Here is a 20240-nt window from a genome sequence, read left to right as displayed (position 1 = left end):
AAAAGCTTCTTATAAGTTAAAAGTCATAATGAATTTGACTAACCATGCTATTGAAAACTTTTCAGTCACTAGAGGCTGAATCAGTTTTCAATGTATTAGTCCTAAAAATACCACCTCCCCTGTCCCCCAACCCCAAGCAAACTCTAGTAAGATTTTACATTTTAGAGATAAGGCATTGACACCAATTAAAGCCTGTTTAATAATCAGAATTTAAATGAAGTCTCATAAAGACCTCTCCTCTCCTGACAAAAAGGAACATATATACCAGACTCTCTGGGAAGACATTCAGACCTATTTCTAGTCATTATTGAAATGAGGTGTTAGAAAGATCGGTGAGCCAAAGTTAAATCTAAAATAATCCATCGTCCCCTGACCTTTCTAGCAATAAAAACCCATGTTGACCTAAGACGACTTGTATAAGTCACTGTGCTTTTGGTTATGTTGCTTCCTCTTGGTTCATCATTCATTTACTTTCACGGGGTTTTGTTTGAATATGAATAGACCCTCCAGTTTTTAAACTCCTCTAGAGTTCCCTGAATTATGGTAAAGACATTCATGATTCCCAGTGTCAACTACAGTTAAATGTCCCAAGAGCCTGAAGACTACAATCTGTATAAATTTAAAGTCTTAGCTTTGTTCACCATTTTGCTAATTCACATTAGAGCCAAGAGCAAGACTATAAACTGTTCTGAAAAATCAAGTTATTTGGAGCTTTTCAAATATAAAATTTTGCGAAGAAATAAAGTCATCCACGTTGTTCTCACACTAAGCAGTTTGAGGGTGGGGCTATACAGTTGATTATGTCCTATTTTAATCTCACTTCCCCATTCTGCTAATAAATAGGCTATTAAATGACTCACCTGATGAGGTACTGGCAGAAAGCCTTAATACAACTTAGCCTACAATTGTAAATTTACTTAATCTCATTTAATTCTTGCAATATAAATAGATCATTTTTAAGAAGGGCCTTCTGTTCTCCCCACTTCCCAAACCTAAATCATAGAAAGGAGCAGTTAATTTAGTTTTTATGGTTAAAAAAAAAAAATCAAACCAGACCATCTAAGCAAAGTTTTACATGACATTATAGATGTAAAATAAAGTACAATTTCCACTTAATTCAGTCTTCAAATATTTTTTATTGGAAGGCCATGCGTTGCCTTCATTTATTGTATTTCAAATCACTGTACATTTACTTTTGTGAAAACACTGCCTGCATTTTCTAGTACAAAAAAAACCTAAAAATTGTTTCAGGAATGTAGAGAAATATCCAACTTAAATAGCGAAAAAGTGCACCATAATTACTGCTGCACTGCAGTCATTTCTGCATTTCCCATGTTTCTTAAATAACTATCTTGTCTGATAACACACAATATAAAGAGCAATTATGAAAAACAGACATTTACATATACTTCTAAAGTCTTATTGAGAATATCCTGTTGGCATTGGATAACCAATCATAGGCGCAGCTGCAGTAGCAGGATATGCATATGCCTGTTGGTTCATACCATTGTGCATATTGGGAACATTACTTCCATATTGCTGAGTGCTATCGTAACCATTCTGGTAAGTCCCTGTTGGATTACCAGTCCTAAAACTGGTCTGTATACCAGCAGACACAAAATTACTTCCAAAGCTCCCATTGGTGTAATTTGCAGCACTGTAAACACCATTCTGAGTTTTTGCCCCAAAATCTCTCTTAAGCAGACTAGAGTAACCTCTGTCATAATTTTCCCTGTCTCTAAAGGTATTAAAGCCACCCCTTTTGCCCGCAGAGTATCTGTCCCGACGGTCATCCTTCATGCCTCCTCTACCCCTGGAACGACCTGTCAAAAAAAAAAAAAAAAAAAAAAAAAGAATTGCAAGCTGATTATTTCCACAGCACAAATCATTACTAGTACAGAAAAAATTAGAAAGAAGCTCTATTCAAAGTTTAAAGTGTTTTCTCAGTTTCATATGAAGATTTTACTCACCTGCCAATCCCATTTAATGGATTTGCAGACAATCATGTGACCCCAAATCACCAACATTTCTTAATGAAGGTTAGTCTTACCTGAACCTCTGTCTTCGACCAACTGAAGCAACTTTGGATTAATTGCTTGATTAGCTTCACGAAGCACAGAGATAAGGTCGCTCACTTGCTTTATGTTATTAGGTGTAAAGAAAGTGTATGCTGTGCCTGTTTTGGTACTGCGAGCAGTTCTTCCAATTCGATGAATATAATCCTCTGAGGAGTTAGGGTAGTCATAATTGATGACAAATTTCACATCTTCCACATCTGTAAGGTGTTGCAGTGTGGCAAAATAGCAATGTACGGAGTTTTGCACACCACAACAGCCAGACCAAAAATAAAAAGTTAGACAATTGTATTCCCAAGAAGGTACGGGCTGCAAAAAATACAGTTAAAATGGTTATCCATTCCCTGTAGGAATACCATTGAGGTTGGAAGGAAAAAAAAAAAAAAGCACACACCATCTACCTGTCTCATTGCCCACCCAATGACAGAGCACCTAACAAAAGGACGTGTATTCTCTAACATATTCCCAAACCAGCAAGTCCCCTTACAGATCATCAAGTGACATCTGAATGCTTCTGCGCAGTAGGGCCACTTAAAGGTTCACAGCAACCTCTTCATGTGCTCATTTTGAGGACCTTTAAACAAAAATGTACATGGTCCTTTGCATTACACACTCATCAGAAGTTCAAAATTCTGGCCACACTGCTTGTCTTGCCAAGACCTTACAACCGCAGCTGCAAGAAAAACATACCTGTCCCCCAAAAGTTGTTTTTATGCACTGTGTCTCGTCTAGGCAAGCGCTTCCAAGAAGCCAGGATTCACTTGAGAATGTGTCTCTCTCTGGCAGGTCTCGACATGACGACTACTGTGTAGGTGAGGGAGGAACTTTCAAAGCACTGCTTTCTTTTCCCACTGACTAAGTGTGAGAAGTTGCTCCTGCTCTAGATCTCATGTGCCAGTACTCACCAATTTGTAAAAGGCTTAGTACCTTTTAAAGCTGCTCTCTCCATTTCAAACTTGAACAAAAATTTCATTGAACATTGAAGTTTGGAAATATTTCTTCAACATTTCAGCAAACTCACTGAAACTCAAAGACCCACAGATCACAGTAAACAGTTTGAAACAATGCTGTACCATGGCAGTCATGCAAAGCATGGGACAGAAGAAATACCACGGCAGTGAACTGTGAGGATAACTTCCATTTTTTTCCCCCGGAGAGAACAGTTTACGGGGCAGAGGTGGTATGTTCTGCCTTTTGAAGATTACTGGCACACTTTCAGCTTTTCACCTCTCTAATCGACTGGAAGCAGCCAGCCGATCACTAGTCCTCCATCCCCCTCGAGTCCTCCGATTGTCATGCCTAGGCCTTGCCACAAAGACTGCACCTTTATATGAAAAAAACTTAGAAAAAATGCAGAGGTTAAAGAAAGCAATAAACTTTCTTTAAAAAAATTATATGGAGATCTTCTGGGAAACCAAGCCACGAATTCGAGTTTTTACTAACCTAGCCCTCTGGAGGCCACATCTGTAGCAATCAGAATAGGAGCTTTTCCATGTTTGAATTCTGTGAAAAAGAAACGATCATCAATAATCTGAGAACTCCAGGTTCTGAGGGAAAAAATTTTTCATCTGACTTACCATTTAGAACCCAGTCACGTTCCTGTTGACTCTTGTCACCATGGATACCCATGGCGGGCCACCTACATTCAAGAAAAATTTTGTCAGTAGGCTTTGCATTTAAAGCCTGATAGGTTTTACTTTACTGCCTATCTAGTCACTAATTCCTTTAACTTCACCTGACCCATGCAGTTTTATTTATACCAGGTAAACTTATCTATGACATTCAAATCCACTTGCCCCTTCCCTTAAATTCAGCTCTCATATACTTGCTTTAATGGAAAAAACTCACATACCCGTCTCTCCTCATTTTTCTAGTAAGCTCATCACATCTTCTTTTGGTTTCAACAAAAACAATGGTTTTATTCTCCTTCTCACTCATGATCTCTTCCATTAGACGAATAAGTCTTGGAGGAAAAAAAATAGTGAATTTTAAAAGAAGTCCATGATTATGGCCACACATTTATAGTCACTCAAGAACTATCTTCAATTTACATGGCTATGAATGAAAAAACACCTGCTTGAACACTTATCAAGCAATTCTACCTTTGGTCCTTAAACCACAAAACAGGTTCCTCTCCTAAAAGAAATGTTACCGATAACCAATTTTGTGAATGAAGGAAATATTGCTAAGATTGACAGGATTTTAAAAGAACACGTTCACATTCTACCCTATGTAAGTTTCTTAACTTCTAAATTTGTACACTGAACTTTTAGTTCTATAAAAAACTTACTTTTCATCCTTTTCTACGTCATGACATACATCCACAATCTGAAGAATGTTGTGATTTGCACTCAGTTCCAGTGCACCAATGTTTATATGAATGTAGTCTTTCAGGAAATCTTCAGCAAGCTGTCTTACTTCTTTTGGCCAAGTTGCACTCCACATTAGGGTTTGCCTATCAGGCTAAAGAATGTTGGATTTTAAAAAAGCATTGTATTCTAAATAAATTTAGAGCCCCGTTTCAAAATAAAACATTTTTAGGGGTACTTACTCTTATCTGATCCACAATCTTCCTTATTTGGGGTTCAAAGCCCATATCAAGCATTCTATCTGCTTCATCAAGGACAAGGTAGGTGGTTCTTCTCAGATTGGTTTTCCCACACTCTAAAAAATCAATCAGTCTTCCAGGTGTTGCAATACAGATTTCCACACCTTCAGTTAAACATATAAATATAAATAGAACTGTAACATCTAGACTTTCTAACACCAACAAAAAGAAGAAAAAGTATTTTTGTTACATGCCTCTCTCCAAATCACGAATCTGTGGTCCCTTAGGAGCACCACCATAGATGCAAGTGGACTTCAATCGACATGCTCTACAGTATTCAGCAGCGACTTGCTGTACCTGTTGGGCCAGTTCCCGAGTTGGTGCCAGCACCAAGCACTAAGAGAAACAGAAAGTGGAATAGGTTTTTGCAAAGTCCTGGATCCTAGTTTTAAACTTATGAGCATTTACTGGCATTACTTCAGCAGCTAATGGATTTTGCTGTCCAATATTCCAGGATAATCAAGGCAACTTTGTCTCCAGTTAAATTACATAACACAACTGATGTCTCTATGTGAAACTACCAGAATTGGTTTTGCTACATATTCTGCAACTCTCTTTATTGTACTCACACAAAAATTAAGAAAAAATACACACATATATACTTACAATAGGCCCATCACCTCTCTCTAGGAATGGCTGATGATTGATATGGACGATAGCAGGCAGCAAATACTATTTGGGGTGGGGGAACAAAACAAAAGTTAAATTAAAAAGCTTCTAATTTCCTTATATCACTAATCCATTTTCTCTAACATAATCACATATTAAAACTCAAAAATTCTTCCACACTTACAGACAATGTTTTCCCGGATCCAGTCTGTGCTACTCCAACCATATCCAAACCACTTAGAGCAACGGGCCATCCCTGAGCTTGAATTGCAGTGGGTTCAGTAAAATTCTGTCTTGCAATCACATCCATTACATTTGCTGTAATTAGCAACAGTAATTCAGTAAATTTAGTGAAGCTAAGAAAAAGGGTGAAATTAATAAAGGGGGGGGAGTGAGTGCTCTGAACTAGCACTTACCAGGGAAGTTTGCTTCATAAAAATTCAGAACTGGCTTTGGGCAGTTGTGACCTCTAACCGTAATTTCCTTACTCCTTCTGTATGTCTCCACCTCTTGCTATAAAACAAATTTTAATAACCTACTAAGTACCATAACAACCTTCACCAATATGCAGTCAGCAGGCCTTAAGTTTATCAAGGATTAGCAAACTGTAACGGGCCATTTAAAATCTATATCCACATATAGAAAACCTACAGAGCACAAGATCCATCTATTGTAGTTATATTTAACCACTCTAAACAGAAAAATTCAAAGATACCACTTGCCAAAGCACCTCCTCTTCCTCGACTATCAGAAAATATGAGTTTTCCAAGGCCTCTGTTCAAATTTCTGTTTACTAAAAGTCACTGTTGAGTTACAGCCCAAGGAAGCCCTGTGAAATTACTCACTGCTGTGCGCCTAGCCAAATCAGGGTGTTCTTGATAAAAATTCTTCTCAAATTTGGGCAGCTCATCAAGATTCCACTTCTTTTTGACTAATTTCTCCCCAGGGTTTCCAAACTTCTTTCCAGATAGGGGCCCTGCCCTACTTCCCCCAAATCGAGGTGCACCAAACCTGAAATTAAAACAAAAAAGTTATATTTTCAACTACCTACTAAGACGTTTACATACAGACTATTTATTGTCCCTTGACACACAGTACAGATAAATGAAAGACTTTTCGAGGTTTAAGACTTAGCACTGTCCTTAGTGATGGGTCATGCTCTCAAAAGCCACAATTAGCACCATCTCTCTCACTTTCCGTTGTCCCAAATACACACTATTGAAGCCAAATCAACAGCCCGGGATTTATCAGGTCGGAAATTGGCTGCCCAAACGCCCCATGTTCAGATTACAAGGATAGACAACAGCTTGTGGCTCCTAGTCTTTCCCGTGAGCTTAGGCATTAAATGTCTGGGGGAGAGACAATACAAGGGAGGTGCTTAACAGCAATGTTATTATCAGCTCTTTCCAAGCCAAGCAGCTTTGGTTCTAAGGAATAATGGGACAGCACCAACGAGAACAGAACAAGGACGGTGGTCTCAGAGACATTTATGCAAGCCCATCGAATTGGGGGGATCCCCCCGGAGGGCTCCTCATCAAGATAGCAAAATTATATAACGCAAAGAAAAAGAGGAGGAGGAGCTGGCAACTACCGGGGGAGGAGTCCCGGACCGGGCGGCGTTCCCGCTGGGGCGGCGCTTCCCCCTTTGTCTCGCATTTCTCTCTGCGCCACATTTTCTCGACGCTGCCATTTTGAGCTCCTCCGCCGGGCGGGGTAACAAAGGCGCCGCCGCCATGTCCGACGCCGGCATTTTGTACCCGCGGCTCAGCCACATGGCCGATTCCCGCGGTGCCGGCCGCCCTCCTGCTCCCGCGCCATCAATGGCTCGTGAGGCGACCCCTTCGATTACCACAGAACTCCCGGGGCCCCTACAACACTTCCCGAAAAGATGCACCGAACAGCGGTGACTTCGTTCTCCTGAAAGCGTCGCGCTTTCCAACCATTGAAATACACTCCCCCGAATTCTCCCCAACAGCTGCTCAGTCGGCGGGGGCGGGGGCTTCGGCGCCTCCCCCATCCCCCCACCAACAAAAGGCGAGCTTGAGGACCGTTAACAGGGAAACATCCCTCTGTCAGTTCCGGACAAATATCAAAATGGCGCAAGCCTTCGATTCGTAAAGGTTAAATATAGCAGGAAAAAGCCGACTGTCCATCGCCCCCGCCCGCCGCCTCCTTCATCGGCCTCCCATCCCCCACTGCCGGGCCTGACAAGTCCGTTCCCACACTCACCCTCGATCCCGGCCGCGGTCTCGGTCACTCGAATAACCCGACATGGCGTCAATGGTTGCGGTTGGCGGGGAACGAAGTAAAGAGAATCGGGTGCGACGAGTCGCTGCAGGTGGCTTTGGCGATGGCAAAGCCTTGCGGGGGCGGCAGCGGCAGCGGGGCGGCGATGACAGGGGCCGGAGCTGCTCGACAAGAGACCGGTGGAAATGAATGAGGTGCCGGCCGCGTCCCGGCAGCCGGTTTTATAGCCTGGACCGCCTCCTCCGCCGCGGAGAATGCTGGGAGCCGCTCTATGACCTAATCACCCCGCCCCTGCGCAGAGGCCGCAACGCCCGCCGGCGTTCCGGGATCCGCCATGTTCTCGCCCCACCCCCACCCTCCGGTTCCCTCAGAGTCGCCGGCTTGGGGCCCCTTTCACGGCTGGGCCCACCCGCACTGAGACGCCTTAGCCTACTCTGTGTTCTTCACCTTTTTCTCGTCTTTCCACACCTCAAGGAAGCCACCCCGCCCTTTCCCAGGTCTAGCCCTGCCGACAAAATGGCCAGCACAGACCAACCCACTCAGCCCACTTGGAGATGTTTACGTCTCCGAAGAGCCTTCACGCCCCTAACCAAGTGAGACGGGAAGGCGGAGCCTGACATTGTCACGTGACTGCTCCCGCCCATCGGGTAAACGGACCGCACTACTTCTCCACTTGGCGTCGGCGGAGGAATACGAAACGAAATAGCTCGCCGGAAGTGCCGTACTATTGCCCCCGGGAGGCCGGCCAGGGCCGCTGGGTGACCCGGCCTGTCAAATCCACCCACCTGAGAATCCCTCAGCGGGATCTTGCCCGCGGAGAATGGTACCTAGAGCCCACAAACCGCCGCCTGGGCGCGTGCTGCGAAAGGAAGTCCTCCCGTGATGACCAATCAGCAGCAAGAAGCCGTTTTAACGTCCCTCCCTCTTTCACCCCCTGCCCTTTCGTTTCGTTCTCCCCCCACCTCGGCGTTGCGTCTGCGCTGTGCGGCCCTTCCCGGACGCCGTCCGCCTCGCGCCCAGCTGGAAGTCCGGCAGCGACCTGCCTCCGTGACATGGCCGGCTCAGAGGCTGGTGAGTCTCGGCCCGGAGCCCGGGTGTGTGTGGACTGAAACCCTTTAAGTCCGCCGGACGCTCCTAGGCCTTTTATCTCGAATCCTCCGGCTGGACTCCCTGGGTCTGGGCTGCCGGCGGGGCTGGTGACAGACACCCAGTCGTAGTCGGCGGTTCCGTGGGTTTCTTGGCCCCGCTCTGGGTCCCCCTCCTAGAGGCCATCTAGCGAGATCTTGGGGTGTGGAGAGAAGAACCCCGTGGCGAGGCCCGCAGCACGCCCGCAACCTGGCTGCAAAAAGGGCAGTCGGAAAGCTGCTTCCCGGGACTCGTGTTTCTCTGGGGCATCCAGCCACTGTCAGCGCGCTCTCTGCCTCTTGGATTGTGGGGACTGAGGCCGTTACCTCCATGTGCATTGAAGTTTTGAGGGGAACGGCACTCTAAAGATCTGCTGATGCTCCTGCCACAGTAGGATAGTGGCGGATTTTTCTCTTCAGTGCCCTCTGGAGTTACCTGCATTGTCTAGCAACCGCTTTTGAAAACCGAGTGGGTTGGGTTGTCCGGGACGCTTTTCTTTTCATCCTTTCCTCAGGACAGCGTTCAAACCAGCTCGTGGTTTGGTCAGCTGTGAGAAGTGGGCACGGGGACAGGGAGATAACGTGCCTTGAACGCGCTCAGTTCGTCAAATACGAAGTAGAAGGACTTCTTAACCACCTTAAATTGTATCAGGGAGCAAATAGGTCAGGCTTTAGAAATTACCTTTGTTGGAGAAAGTCGTGAAATAATCTTGCTAATTCCGACCGTATCTGGGGGTGGGGTGCGGTGGCACACAGGAAACTTCCAACAGTGTTGGTCATGTGCTAGTTCTGAATTTAGGGATGTCTTTGTGTATTGCCTGTATTTTACTTCTTATTCATTGACTTTATTTTTTTTTATAAGATTTTATTTATTTATTTGAGTGAGAGCATGAGCAAGGGGAAAAGCAGACTCCCCGGTGAGCAGGGAGCCAGACTTGGGGGCTCCATCCTGCGGGGATCATGACCTGAGCTGAAGGCAAAGGCTTAAACCGATCGAGCCACCCAGGCGCCTCCATTAAATGTAATTTTTTTAAAGAACTAAAACAAATGTTGCAGTGTTGGGGTCATTACTTCAGTTTTTTAACAGCCTGAATTAATCACCACCTTTTGGGGCACCAGAGAAATTCTGACTTGCACAAAATAATTGGGTAGAAACATGACTAATGCTATTGGGAATTTGAAGCAGCATCCATTAATTAGTTTCTGCTAATCTCAGACAATCGTTAACAAACTGTCTCGTTTATGACATCTATTCCTGTTTACTTTTAAGTATGTTAAAAAACAGCTATGTATGGCTTGTAAAATAAGAAAAGGTAAAATAACAAGGTTTTAGTTTGCAACAGTAAAAATTGGATTTGCATTATAGGTTTGACTGCATTGAAATTCCAGCACTCTGGAAGTCATCCCAAGAAATTAAATATGTTTTCAAAAATCATGCCTCAGAGGGTCTTTGACCTTCTATAATCAGATATTTTATCTTCTACATCATTTGGTGTTTATCTTTGTGGGGATTGACTTTCTAGTGTTATTTAAGGCTGATCTTTTCCTTTCCTGACAGAGTGGATAACTATTGCCAATAACCTTCTTTTGAAATGTCATATACACCTGAGGATACGAGAACTAGAAGATTGTGATGCTAATGTTTTTATTGCTCTTTACCAATCTATTTTGGGAGAAAAGGTACCAGGTAAGGGTACTAAGAAGTGGGAGTAATAGTGACTATATCTTAGGCCAGGAGTTTTGAGTGCCCTCAGTTAGATCCTATAGTATTTATAAAATCTTAAATTTTTTCCTTTGTTTATATCTTATTTCTAACTGTTACATTTGTTACCTTAATACCTTCCTGAGAGCCACACATAGTAACAACCTTGGTCAAATAGGGTTGAGTGGTCTTGGTCATTACTGTTTAATTATGCCTAATACCTTACCTACAGAAAGTCACACCTTTTCTGTAAATGTACCTAAAATTGAGTGGAACTTGGAAAACTATTGGGTCCTGTTGCTTAACCAATATTACAAATATGAGTTGATGTTTGTACTGCATCCCTGGTTGAGTAGCTCAGAGTCTTTAAGATTCCTCTACTATCTCTGTTTGTTTATGAAGCTCATAACCATTAAGTACTAAAACTGTGTAGTCTCTCTTCTTTTCCCATTGTTACCATGAGTTAGTGCCCTCATCACTTGGAATAATGGAGATGGCCTCTAGCTGGTATCTTTGTTGCTAGTCTTAACCTTATTTTGACTGCAAGGGCATATAGTTATCAGAGCAGTCTTTTAAAATACTTCTTTCATCCTTCCCCCCAAAATTCATCTCTCTCAATACCAGAGGAGAAACTCTCAAAGTTGATGTTAAAATCTTTCCTCACTCTGGTCTATACTGACCTTTTAAATCATTATATCAATAATTCCTACTAGGCTGCTTTGACAAGACTTACAAGAACTCTCCTTTTGTACCTTTTGTGGGTTTTTTTCCTCTCATGGAAAGCTCACCATGATTATGGGTTAGAGTCTCACTTTATGTATTGTTTCCCTTATTAGAGTATTAGCATCCCCTTGAATTTAGGGGTCTCTTTTTCTATGGTATAGTGCTTATGGTACATATATATGTTAAGTATTCAGCCAATAAAGATGCTCTGTAGGATTCAGGCTCTGTTAGCTTTATCTGTACTTTATAGCCTGTTCTGTTTGGGTAGAGCTTGCTTTTGTAGCAGTTAACTGGACTCAGAAGCCTGGTCAGAGACCATTATAATTTGGACCCCCAGATGAAAAATTTTGTAGCTTTTTTTTTTTTTTTCTTCCCTACAGACCTCATAGCTATTCCTAGGAGTCAAGAGGATGAAGCTCACAATGTACAAGCGGTAATTGATTCACTGGCCTTGGATTACCTGCAAGTCAGCTTGTCTCACATAACAGGTTGGTATATACTTAACCATCAGATAATTTTGTATTTTACTAAAATAATTTGTTAGGTAGAATCCTATAGATTGTATAGGTAACCAGATGAGTAAGCTTATGAAATAAACCAAATGACAACACTGAGCCAAGACAATTGATCAGTAGAATTAGGGCAGCCATCCTTGAGAGCTTTTTCAGCAAGTCAGACATTGAGTTTTTGATGGACTTGGGTCTGAGATATAAGTATCCTAGCTGGTAGTTTGAAGTATGTTTTTTGTTTTGTTGTTTTTTTAAGTACGCTCCACACCTAATGTTTGGCTTGAACTCATGACCCTGAGATCCAGAGTCAACTGAGCCATCCAGGTGCCCTGTTATTTAGTTATTTTAAACCTAACATGCTGCTTGTTTATGACAGCTAAAAATTAGCAACATCTAAATGTCCACTGAATAGGGACAGGTTAAATAAATTATAAAAAAAAAAAAGATTAAAAAATAAAAATAAATAAATAAATTATGATAGCAAAAACAAAACAAACAAAAAATTATGATAACTCCCTACAGGGTATTTGCCACTGTAGAAGATTTTTGATAGTGCTCATTATGTACAATGTTACATGTTAGTGCAACAGTCTCCAATATATATAATGTCAGAAATATGTGCACTTGATAATAATATGCAGTGTGGTGCTACTTGTAGGAAACGAAGGTGAGGAGAATAAATAGTTGATTGTTTGCAGAAGAACTCTTTCAAAGCATGTGCAAGAAACCTGTAATACTGATTGCCTCCAATAAGAGGAACTTCAGCGCTGCAGGATGAAGATGGGATGAGATTTCATTATACACCTTTTGCACTTTCGAATTTTATTTTTTTATTTTATTTCATTTTTGAGAGAGAATGTGTGTGTGCAAATGTGAGGAAGAGGCAGAGAGAGAAGGAGAGAGAATCTTAAGCATTGTGGGTGTAGGGCTCAATCTCAAAACCCTGAGATCATGACCTGGGCCAAAATCAAGAGTCAGATGCTTAACTGACTGAGCCACCCAGGCGTCCCACCCTTGATGAATTTTAAACCTCATGAATATATTGTCTATTCAAAATTAATAAAGTGAAACTGTGAACCTTTTTCCAATATAAACTATATCATGCTTGTATTCTAAAGCCAACTTACCAAATATATTTATAAATCTCTATATTTTAGATAGCAAGAAAATGAGGATTATTCCAGTAAATTAATTTCAAGTAAAGAAGACAGGGAATCTGTGCACTTGAAACTACATTTGCATCACTAAGAGAAGGCTTACACTACACTATTGGTTTGTTCTTTGGCAGTTAAGACAGAAAAATATTAATCAGGATAAGTCATTTGCGTCTCTCAATTTAATATTGACAAATTTTACTGAAAATTGTCTTAAGTTTTTGAGTGGAGTTTTGGGTGAGTAAATGTGGTAAATTAGTTTGGAGATAATTCACTTTAAAGGTGATCCCAGGAATTCCCTGTTCTTCAACTTAGAATTGCTTTATCACTCGAATATGGCAAGTTTTGGCATTTGTGCTTTTTAAATCTATAGCAAGGTTGTATCTACGTATACAACTTTTTAATGAAGAGCTACTCCTGACAACTCACACCCACCCCATGAAAAGTTGCAAAACTACTTACCTCTTCTGGTATACTGCAAAGCAGCTTTTTAGTTCTTGTTTTCTGTTTAAAGCAATCATGAAGCACTGCATTCTGGCGGGCAGTCTTAGTTGCTGGGTTGGCAGAGGATGCTCCCCATCCTGGCAACTGAGAAGTTCTGAGTATGCCCTTGGGGTATACTTGTGTATCTTGTTAAGCCAGAAAAACATAAGGCTTAAGAACAAGATTTCTGTTTGCTTTAAACAGAAAAAAATTGACAAATGTTGTCCATCTGTACTAGTAGTGTAGAACATCACATTTTTGGTTTAGGCTTGTTTTGCATCATGAATGAAGTTTTGAATGGCTAGATTCTGTCAAATATCATATTTCCATTTTGCCTCTCCCTTACCGATTTGAACTTATGAGAATACAAGCATGATCTCCCAGAGGACAACCCAGGTGGAGGTGTCTTGAGTTAAATTCTGTCCATACCTGATGTTGATTAGAGTCCATTTTACGTGACAGTAAGCGTGCCAAGTTTCCAGGCTTTTACTAACCCATTTCTTGTCAATATTTCAATTTAGCATTTATTAAAAACTTATTATGGGGTGCACTTGGGTGGCTTAGTTGGTTGAAGTCTCTGCGTTCGGCTCAGGTCTTGGTCCTGGGGTCCTGGGATCAACCCCGCATCAGGCAGCCCCCAGGGGGCTCTCTGCTCAGTGGGAAGTCTGCTTGTCTCTCTCCCTCTGCCCCTCCTCACTGTTCATGCTTTCTCTCTCTCTCTCTCAAATACTTAAATAAAACCTTGAAAGAAAATTTATTATGGGCCAGGTATTGTGCTAGGGATTGTATAAAGTGGATATGGTGGGAAATTGGACTGGAGAAGTTGGGGGTAAGGTGAGACTAAAAAGGGTTTTATAGGAATGCCTGGGTAGCTCAGCGGTTGAGCGCCTCTGTTTGGCCCAGGGCTTGATCCTGGAGTCCCAGGATAGAGTCCTACCCACGTCGGGCTCCCTGCATGGAGTCTGCTTCTCTCTCTGTGTGTGTCTCATGAGTAAATAAATAAAATCTTTAAAAAAGGGGGGGGGGGTATATACATGGACAGTTTTTTAAAGAAAATTTTACTGAAGTATAGTTGAAATACAAAGTTATATTGGTTTCAGGTGCACAACATAGTGATTCCACAGTTCTGTATATTGTACGGTGCTCACTGTGATTAGAGTAGTTATCATCTGTCACCATTCAATGCTTATTACAATATTACTAACATTATTCCCTATGCCTTATTTTTTTATATCTGTGACTTATTTTATAATTGGAAGTTATACAAAGTTATACAAATTGAAAGTTTGTATTCATGGACTCATGGACAGTTTTTTTTTTTTTTTTTTTTAAGATTTATTTATTTATTCATGATAGAGAGGTGCAGAAACACAGGCAGAGGGAGAAGCAGACTCCATGCCGGGAACCTGACGCGGGACTGGATCCTGGGACTCCAGGATCGCACCCTGGGCCAAAGCCAGGCGCTAAACCGCTGAGCCACCCAGGGATCCCCGTCATGGACAGTTTTTAATTAAGAAAATGGCGTGATCCAAACAAAATGAATAGGAGTTAACAGAAAAAAATGAAGAACTCCTGATGAAAGTAACAAGTTGTTTTTTGTTTTTAAGATTTTATTTATTTGAGAGAAAGAGCAAGTAAGAGAGCACGAGGAGAGTAAGGGGCAGAAGGAGAAACAGACTCCCCATTGAACAGGGAGCCTGACACAGGGCTCAAACCCCAGGATCATGACTGAGCCAAAGGCAGACCCTTAACTGACTGAGCCACTCAGGCACCTTAGTTTTTGTTTTATTACGCTACTGCTATTATCTTTAGAACAAGCCATTGTCTAGAAGTAGTATCCCACTGTGTTCTCCACTGCCATTTTTTTCAGTAGCCTAATAAAGTTCTGCTTTAGATGCTTTATATTTTGGTATAAGTTTTACCTAGGGTGTGTTTCCTTAAGTCCATTTACTTTGTTTCTTGATAAAGGATGGAATGTGCCAATTAATTATCAAACATTATATTCAAGGCTGCTTCCTTTGATTATTCAGACATAATCAGGCATCAGAAAATTCATGTTTTTAGTATTTATAATATTGTTTTTTCTGAGGTAGTTTATAATTCTTTTATCTTGAACAGTATTTACATGGTGATATCTTCATTTCAAAATTATGGGGCTCTCAATTTCTTGGTTAATATTTTTAACTCTTTATTTTGTGTTTAGGAGAAAATATAGTGAAAGGAGATAGTGAATCTATTAAGAATCTGCTAGAAATATTTGATGGATTGCTGGAGTATCTTACAGAAAATATCAGTGAGACATCTCTTGAGAAAAGTAAGTTTGAAAATAGAAATTTGATTTTGTTAAAAAATTTGGTTTATATTCTATATCATGTCCCTTTTTGCCTGTTTTTGTTCATGGGAATTAGAATCACTAATGCATATTCCTGGTAAATTTAATCATATTAAATCACAATTCTTACTGTTCTAAGTGGTTGAAAACTATCCTAGACTGTTACCATGTCCTTTGTCAACTTGGATGTTGCTTATAAATTATTTTAAAGCTAATCTAAAAAAAAAAAGCTAATCTAGAATAGCTAAATTCTGGCTAAAATTTGTCTGTTGTCCTATTATTGCATGAAATTTCTTACTCTATAATTTTCCTCTGCCAGAACTGCCATTTTTGTTATAATTTGGATATTGCTAAAACATTAGCAGGAAGAATTGCTGTGTTTTTTTATCTTCAACCTACATTTAGGTTTGTGACAGCCTGAACATTTTATTTTAGTCTTTGAGTAACCCAGTTTCCCAAATTGTAACAATTCATTGTGTAAAAGTTTTATTTTACGGTTTTTCATAATTATAAAGATAATATCGCCATATTTTATGAAAGGTTTATGGTTATTTAAGTGGATCAACAGTATTTAAGAGCTATTTATAATCTTTGACTCAGTTTATCTTGTTTCTAGGGATTTATCCTAAGGAAGGTAATATAAAAGGAAGGTGCTTAAAAGTCTTCATTGCAGTGTTATTGCAAAGAAGAAAAACCCGTCTTTGAGATTTGAGATGGGTTGAGTAAATAAATAGTGCTGTGTGTTATGATTGGAGTAGTATATGGCCCATATAAGAATGGTTTTACTATTTTAAGGTTATCCAACAAATTTTTAGCAGAAGTAACAAATTCTAATATAAATGAAGAGAAAAATTTCGGTAGGTTTACTCTTCCTATTTCTCTCCCTGTTGATGGTGAAATGTATGCTGTGATTATAACATTTGAAATTAACTCTAAACTCTTTTTTTTTTTAAACTCTGACTCTTTAGTGATAGTTTTCTACCTTTTATCATTGTTGTTGAAAAAATTTAAAAATATATAAGTATGACCTGGAAGGAAAAATTGCCACACAAGGTATTTTTTATTTTAAAAACTTGAGTGCTTGAGTGGTGGGATGCCTGGGTGGCTCAGTGGTTGAGCGCCTGCCTTCCAGCTCAGGGAGTGATCCTGTAGAGGGATCGAGTCTCATGTTGGGTTCCCTGCATGGAGCTTGCTTCTCCCTCTGCCTGTGTCTCTGTCTCTAATGAATAAATAAGTGAAATCTTTAAAGAAAATAAATAAATAAATAAAAAATAAAAACTTCAGTGTTTTGAATGTGAAGTATTTTGAATGTTTAATATATGTTAAATATATGCTGAAAATAGAATCCTCTGGGAGGATTCAAAATTGCATGCCATGTTTATTGCTCTCAAGGAAGCCTATACTCAAGTCAGGAAGACAGCTGTAAATACATACAGTAGTCCCCTCAGATGTGCAGTTTTACGTTCTGTAGTTTGAGTTACTCACAGTCAACTTCTATCCAGAAGCAGATGATCCTTCTGACGTTTTTGTCAGAAGGTCATAATAACCTAATGCTGTGTTGCAGTGCCCATTTCATTTACCTCACTTCATCTTATCACATAGGTATTTTATCTTCCCACATCATCATGAGAAGGGTGAGCATAAGACAATAAGATATTTTGACAGACCACATTTTGGTAACTTTTGTGCCAATTTATTGTAACAGCTTTATTTTATTATTAGCTGTTTTTGATCTTAATGTATCTTAGAAGCTAAACTTTATCGTAGGTATGTATGTACAGGAAAAAGTGTATAGTGTTTGGTACTATCTGTGGTTTCAGGCATTCTTTGTGAGCCTTGGAATATCCTCCTTGGATAAGTGGGGACTATCGTACAATAAAAACATTATAGAATTAAGGGAGAGTGAGACATGTGAAACCTAATTCAAGGCTACCAGTAGGTATTTTGATGCTTTGTAGCTCTTTAGTCATTTTAGCAGCAAGATTAAGAGGTAGAAAATTACCATTAGGTGGAGATTGATTAATTTGAAATTTTACACTGACAGCAGCAGTTTTTACTCTTGCAGGGACCATAGTGGTTTGGCCATGGATAGGGCCGTGGGGATGGAGAGAGGAACACAGAACTGAGAAGTACTTATATGTGAGTCTGGTAATAGTGAAATGCTGAGGTAGGGGGTAAGGAGGGATCTTTTGAGGGGAGGTCAGTAGAATGTGGTGAGTTTAGGGCTGCTAGAAGGGAGTTGCACAGATGGGATCTCCCTGTGTGGTAGTACCTGAGGTGGACAGTATTTTCTAAAGTCTGATTCTCCAAGTTGCTATGGCAAAATTACCTAGAGCTGAGCAGATTCTTCAAAATGCCAGTTAATAACGGGAAGTAAATATTTATTATTGTTAGGCACATCAGGTATGTATTGAAGCTCTTTCCTGGTACCTGAGCTAGCATTGTCATTTACTTAAACTGAAGGACAAGAGATTTGAAAGCAGAACTTGAGTCAGTGCTGCGTTCTGCCCCTCATTGTTTGAAGCTCTTGAAGCTTCAGTTTTCTCATCTGAAATTCTTTCATGGCTGTAGTGAAGGTCAAATTAGGTATGCATAAACAGCTTAGCACCAAGCCTAGCTGAGAGTAAACGCACAGTGAATGTTAACTCATGTTATTAAAATGTTGTTTGTTGAATACAGAAATAGAAAAAAATGAAGGTGGATGTTTGAACAGGGAATCTCTAGAAATGGGAATGGGAATATCCAGAGGTATAAATATGAATCATAGAAGGTTCACCCACATACCTCCTGAAGTCACTTTGCTAGCGAGGTGCTGTCACTAGTGAAACTATATTCCTCTGATATGTGGGGTAGAATGTGATCATCTGAAGGAAAATTCCATCCAAGCCTTGATGTAGTCTGATTCTTAGGTAGGCTAGGAGAGTGATAGTCTTGGAACTTGAGGTAGGCTGACACGGTCATGTGAGGCTAAAACCACAGCCTCATCCTCTTGCTTCAGACATCCTTTACAGGTAGGGAGGTTCTAAACAACGGAAAAGGACCTACCACTTAGCTTAAAAAATAAAACATTGCTAATACAAGTAGACACTGCTTTTCAAGCAACAGTTTTGTTTGTTATTCAGTACGTGCTCATCACAAGTGATGATTTGGTTCTTTGTACTTTCAAGTTCACAAGAGCCCAGTTTACCAGGAGAGGATGAGGTGCCTTACTATTCTTCCTTCTACCTACCCCTGTATCAAAATAGCATTATTAATTTTGGGGTTTTTTGGTATTGTGTTTATCTATTCTAAACAGGTGAAACTGGACAGAGTTTTAAAGAATCCCATCTAAGAGAACCTTTGGAAGAGCCAGAAAGTACTAAGGAATCCAAGTCATCATGGAAAAAGGTTTCTTTTGGGAGGTAGTGCTCAATGTCTATGAATTTAATCGAAGCAAATTATGCTATTTTCTTCTACCAAGAATTGAAATGGCACACAGTATACCAGAATGGAAGCAAAAACTAGTGTGAAAACTTTAATATTTTCTCATATTTTAAACCCCCTGAGGGAGGTTTAAGAGCCTTGAGCTATATGTAATATTTAATTTTCAGTATTAAGCACCTACTTACTTTTAAATGTTTTCCCTTGGTTATCAAAATAGTTTGTATTCCTTACAGAAAACTTGAAAGTACAGAGAATAGAAACCAGTAGAAAACAATGAGCTCTATCATTTTGACTAAATAAGTACTTATTTGATGTTTTGTTATACGTTAGTATTATTCTTTTGAGGTTTTTTTAGATTTAGTCATATTGTTTATGTAATTTTGTTTTCTGCATTTTAAAATTTTACACATCAGTAGCCTTCAAGTTGTTAAACTCTTTGTAGTAATTTTTAATTACTGTATAGCAGACCATTCATATGTGTGCTTTTAATTGGCTAAACCACTCCTCTAAGGTGGAGGTGGCTATTCCTGTTTTTTTGTTTTTTTTTTTTAAACATCCTACATTTGATGGTAGTTCTAACTAGAGGTTGAATATGATGCTATGGCTTTGTTTTAAATGTCTGATTCTCCATTTTTTCATGGAGTTTGTCATGATTTGAAAAACCCAGGCAGTGCTTTCCTATTCAGGTATAGTACATCGTGGAAAACATGTCTTAAGGGAGATCACCATACGATGACTTTCTTGACTTTATTTTTATTTTCATTAGATTTCTTTTTTTAAGTGCAAAAGTGAAACAACACAAGGTATTAATGCAAAATTAATACCCTACCCAGACTCTACTCCTACATCCCTAGAGTATCCAGTGTTTATTGTTCTGTGTGTATTTTCCAATGCATTTAATCCCTGACACTTTCCACACAGTTATTTCCACCATACATACATCAGTCAAAACAGATAAGTAGCAAGTGAAAAGCAACAGAAGGGAGTGGAGTGTCTTGCCCTTTTTCTGCATATTGCAATTAGTCTCATTATCCATAGGTAGGCTGTTTGAAGCAACTCTTGGGGTCCTTCTTGGTAGGGGCCCTCTGTGGTTAGGCCAGGTCCTAAATAAGTAAGGGAACTCTTTCAGGTGCTCCTTGTCATCAGAAGCTTTGGGCCCCTCTTGGGATGGAGATGAAACAGAATCCACCGGTGAAATAATTCGACTTGGAGATACCGCACACACTTTTTCTCTAAGAAGTAATGGTAAGT

At 40.2% G+C, this 20240-nt stretch overlaps 2 protein-coding genes across 5 annotated transcripts in view; one reads left to right on the top strand and one right to left on the bottom strand.

Moving 5' to 3' along the window:
- Window positions 1-1116: 1116 nt before the first annotated feature.
- Window positions 1117-8469, bottom strand: DDX5 (DEAD-box helicase 5). 3 transcript variants are annotated; one of them, XM_072781121.1, is made up of 14 exons: window positions 8325-8469; window positions 7522-7700; window positions 6138-6303; window positions 5709-5805; window positions 5477-5610; window positions 5290-5355; window positions 4878-5019; window positions 4627-4787; window positions 4366-4538; window positions 3928-4038; window positions 3653-3714; window positions 3519-3578; window positions 2051-2275; window positions 1117-1823 (listed from the first exon to the last, which is right to left on the bottom strand). In XM_072781121.1, exons 2-14 carry the CDS (start codon window positions 7563-7565, stop codon window positions 1420-1422), a joined length of 1845 nt encoding a protein of 614 aa, XP_072637222.1. In that variant the 5' UTR covers window positions 7566-7700; window positions 8325-8469; the 3' UTR covers window positions 1117-1419. The 3 variants fall into 3 exon arrangements, with proteins under 3 accessions (XP_072637222.1, XP_072637223.1, XP_072637221.1); XM_072781122.1 differs by lacking the exon at window positions 8325-8469 and adding an exon at window positions 7987-8163; XM_072781120.1 differs by lacking the exon at window positions 8325-8469 and having other exon boundaries at window positions 7522-7766.
- The window catches only part of CEP95 (centrosomal protein 95), a 34874-nt gene continuing 22523 nt past the window's right edge, over window positions 7890-20240 (top strand). The window contains exons 1-6 of one of the 2 annotated variants that reach the window (XM_072781117.1): window positions 7890-8610; window positions 10222-10350; window positions 11469-11576; window positions 15438-15548; window positions 18862-18967; window positions 20119-20234. In XM_072781117.1, coding sequence (XP_072637218.1) covers window positions 8592-8610; window positions 10222-10350; window positions 11469-11576; window positions 15438-15548; window positions 18862-18967; window positions 20119-20234 — 589 coding nt within the window. In that variant the 5' untranslated portion in view covers window positions 7890-8591. The remainder of the gene's footprint in view (window positions 8611-10221; window positions 10351-11468; window positions 11577-15437; window positions 15549-18861; window positions 18968-20118; window positions 20235-20240) is intronic. The other variant, XM_072781118.1, reaches the window with a different exon arrangement.

This window comes from Canis lupus, chromosome 16 (assembly GCF_048164855.1).
Source record: "Canis lupus baileyi chromosome 16, mCanLup2.hap1, whole genome shotgun sequence".
NCBI lineage: Eukaryota > Metazoa > Chordata > Mammalia > Carnivora > Canidae > Canis > Canis lupus.
This window is presented reverse-complemented; position numbering and strand designations above follow the sequence as displayed.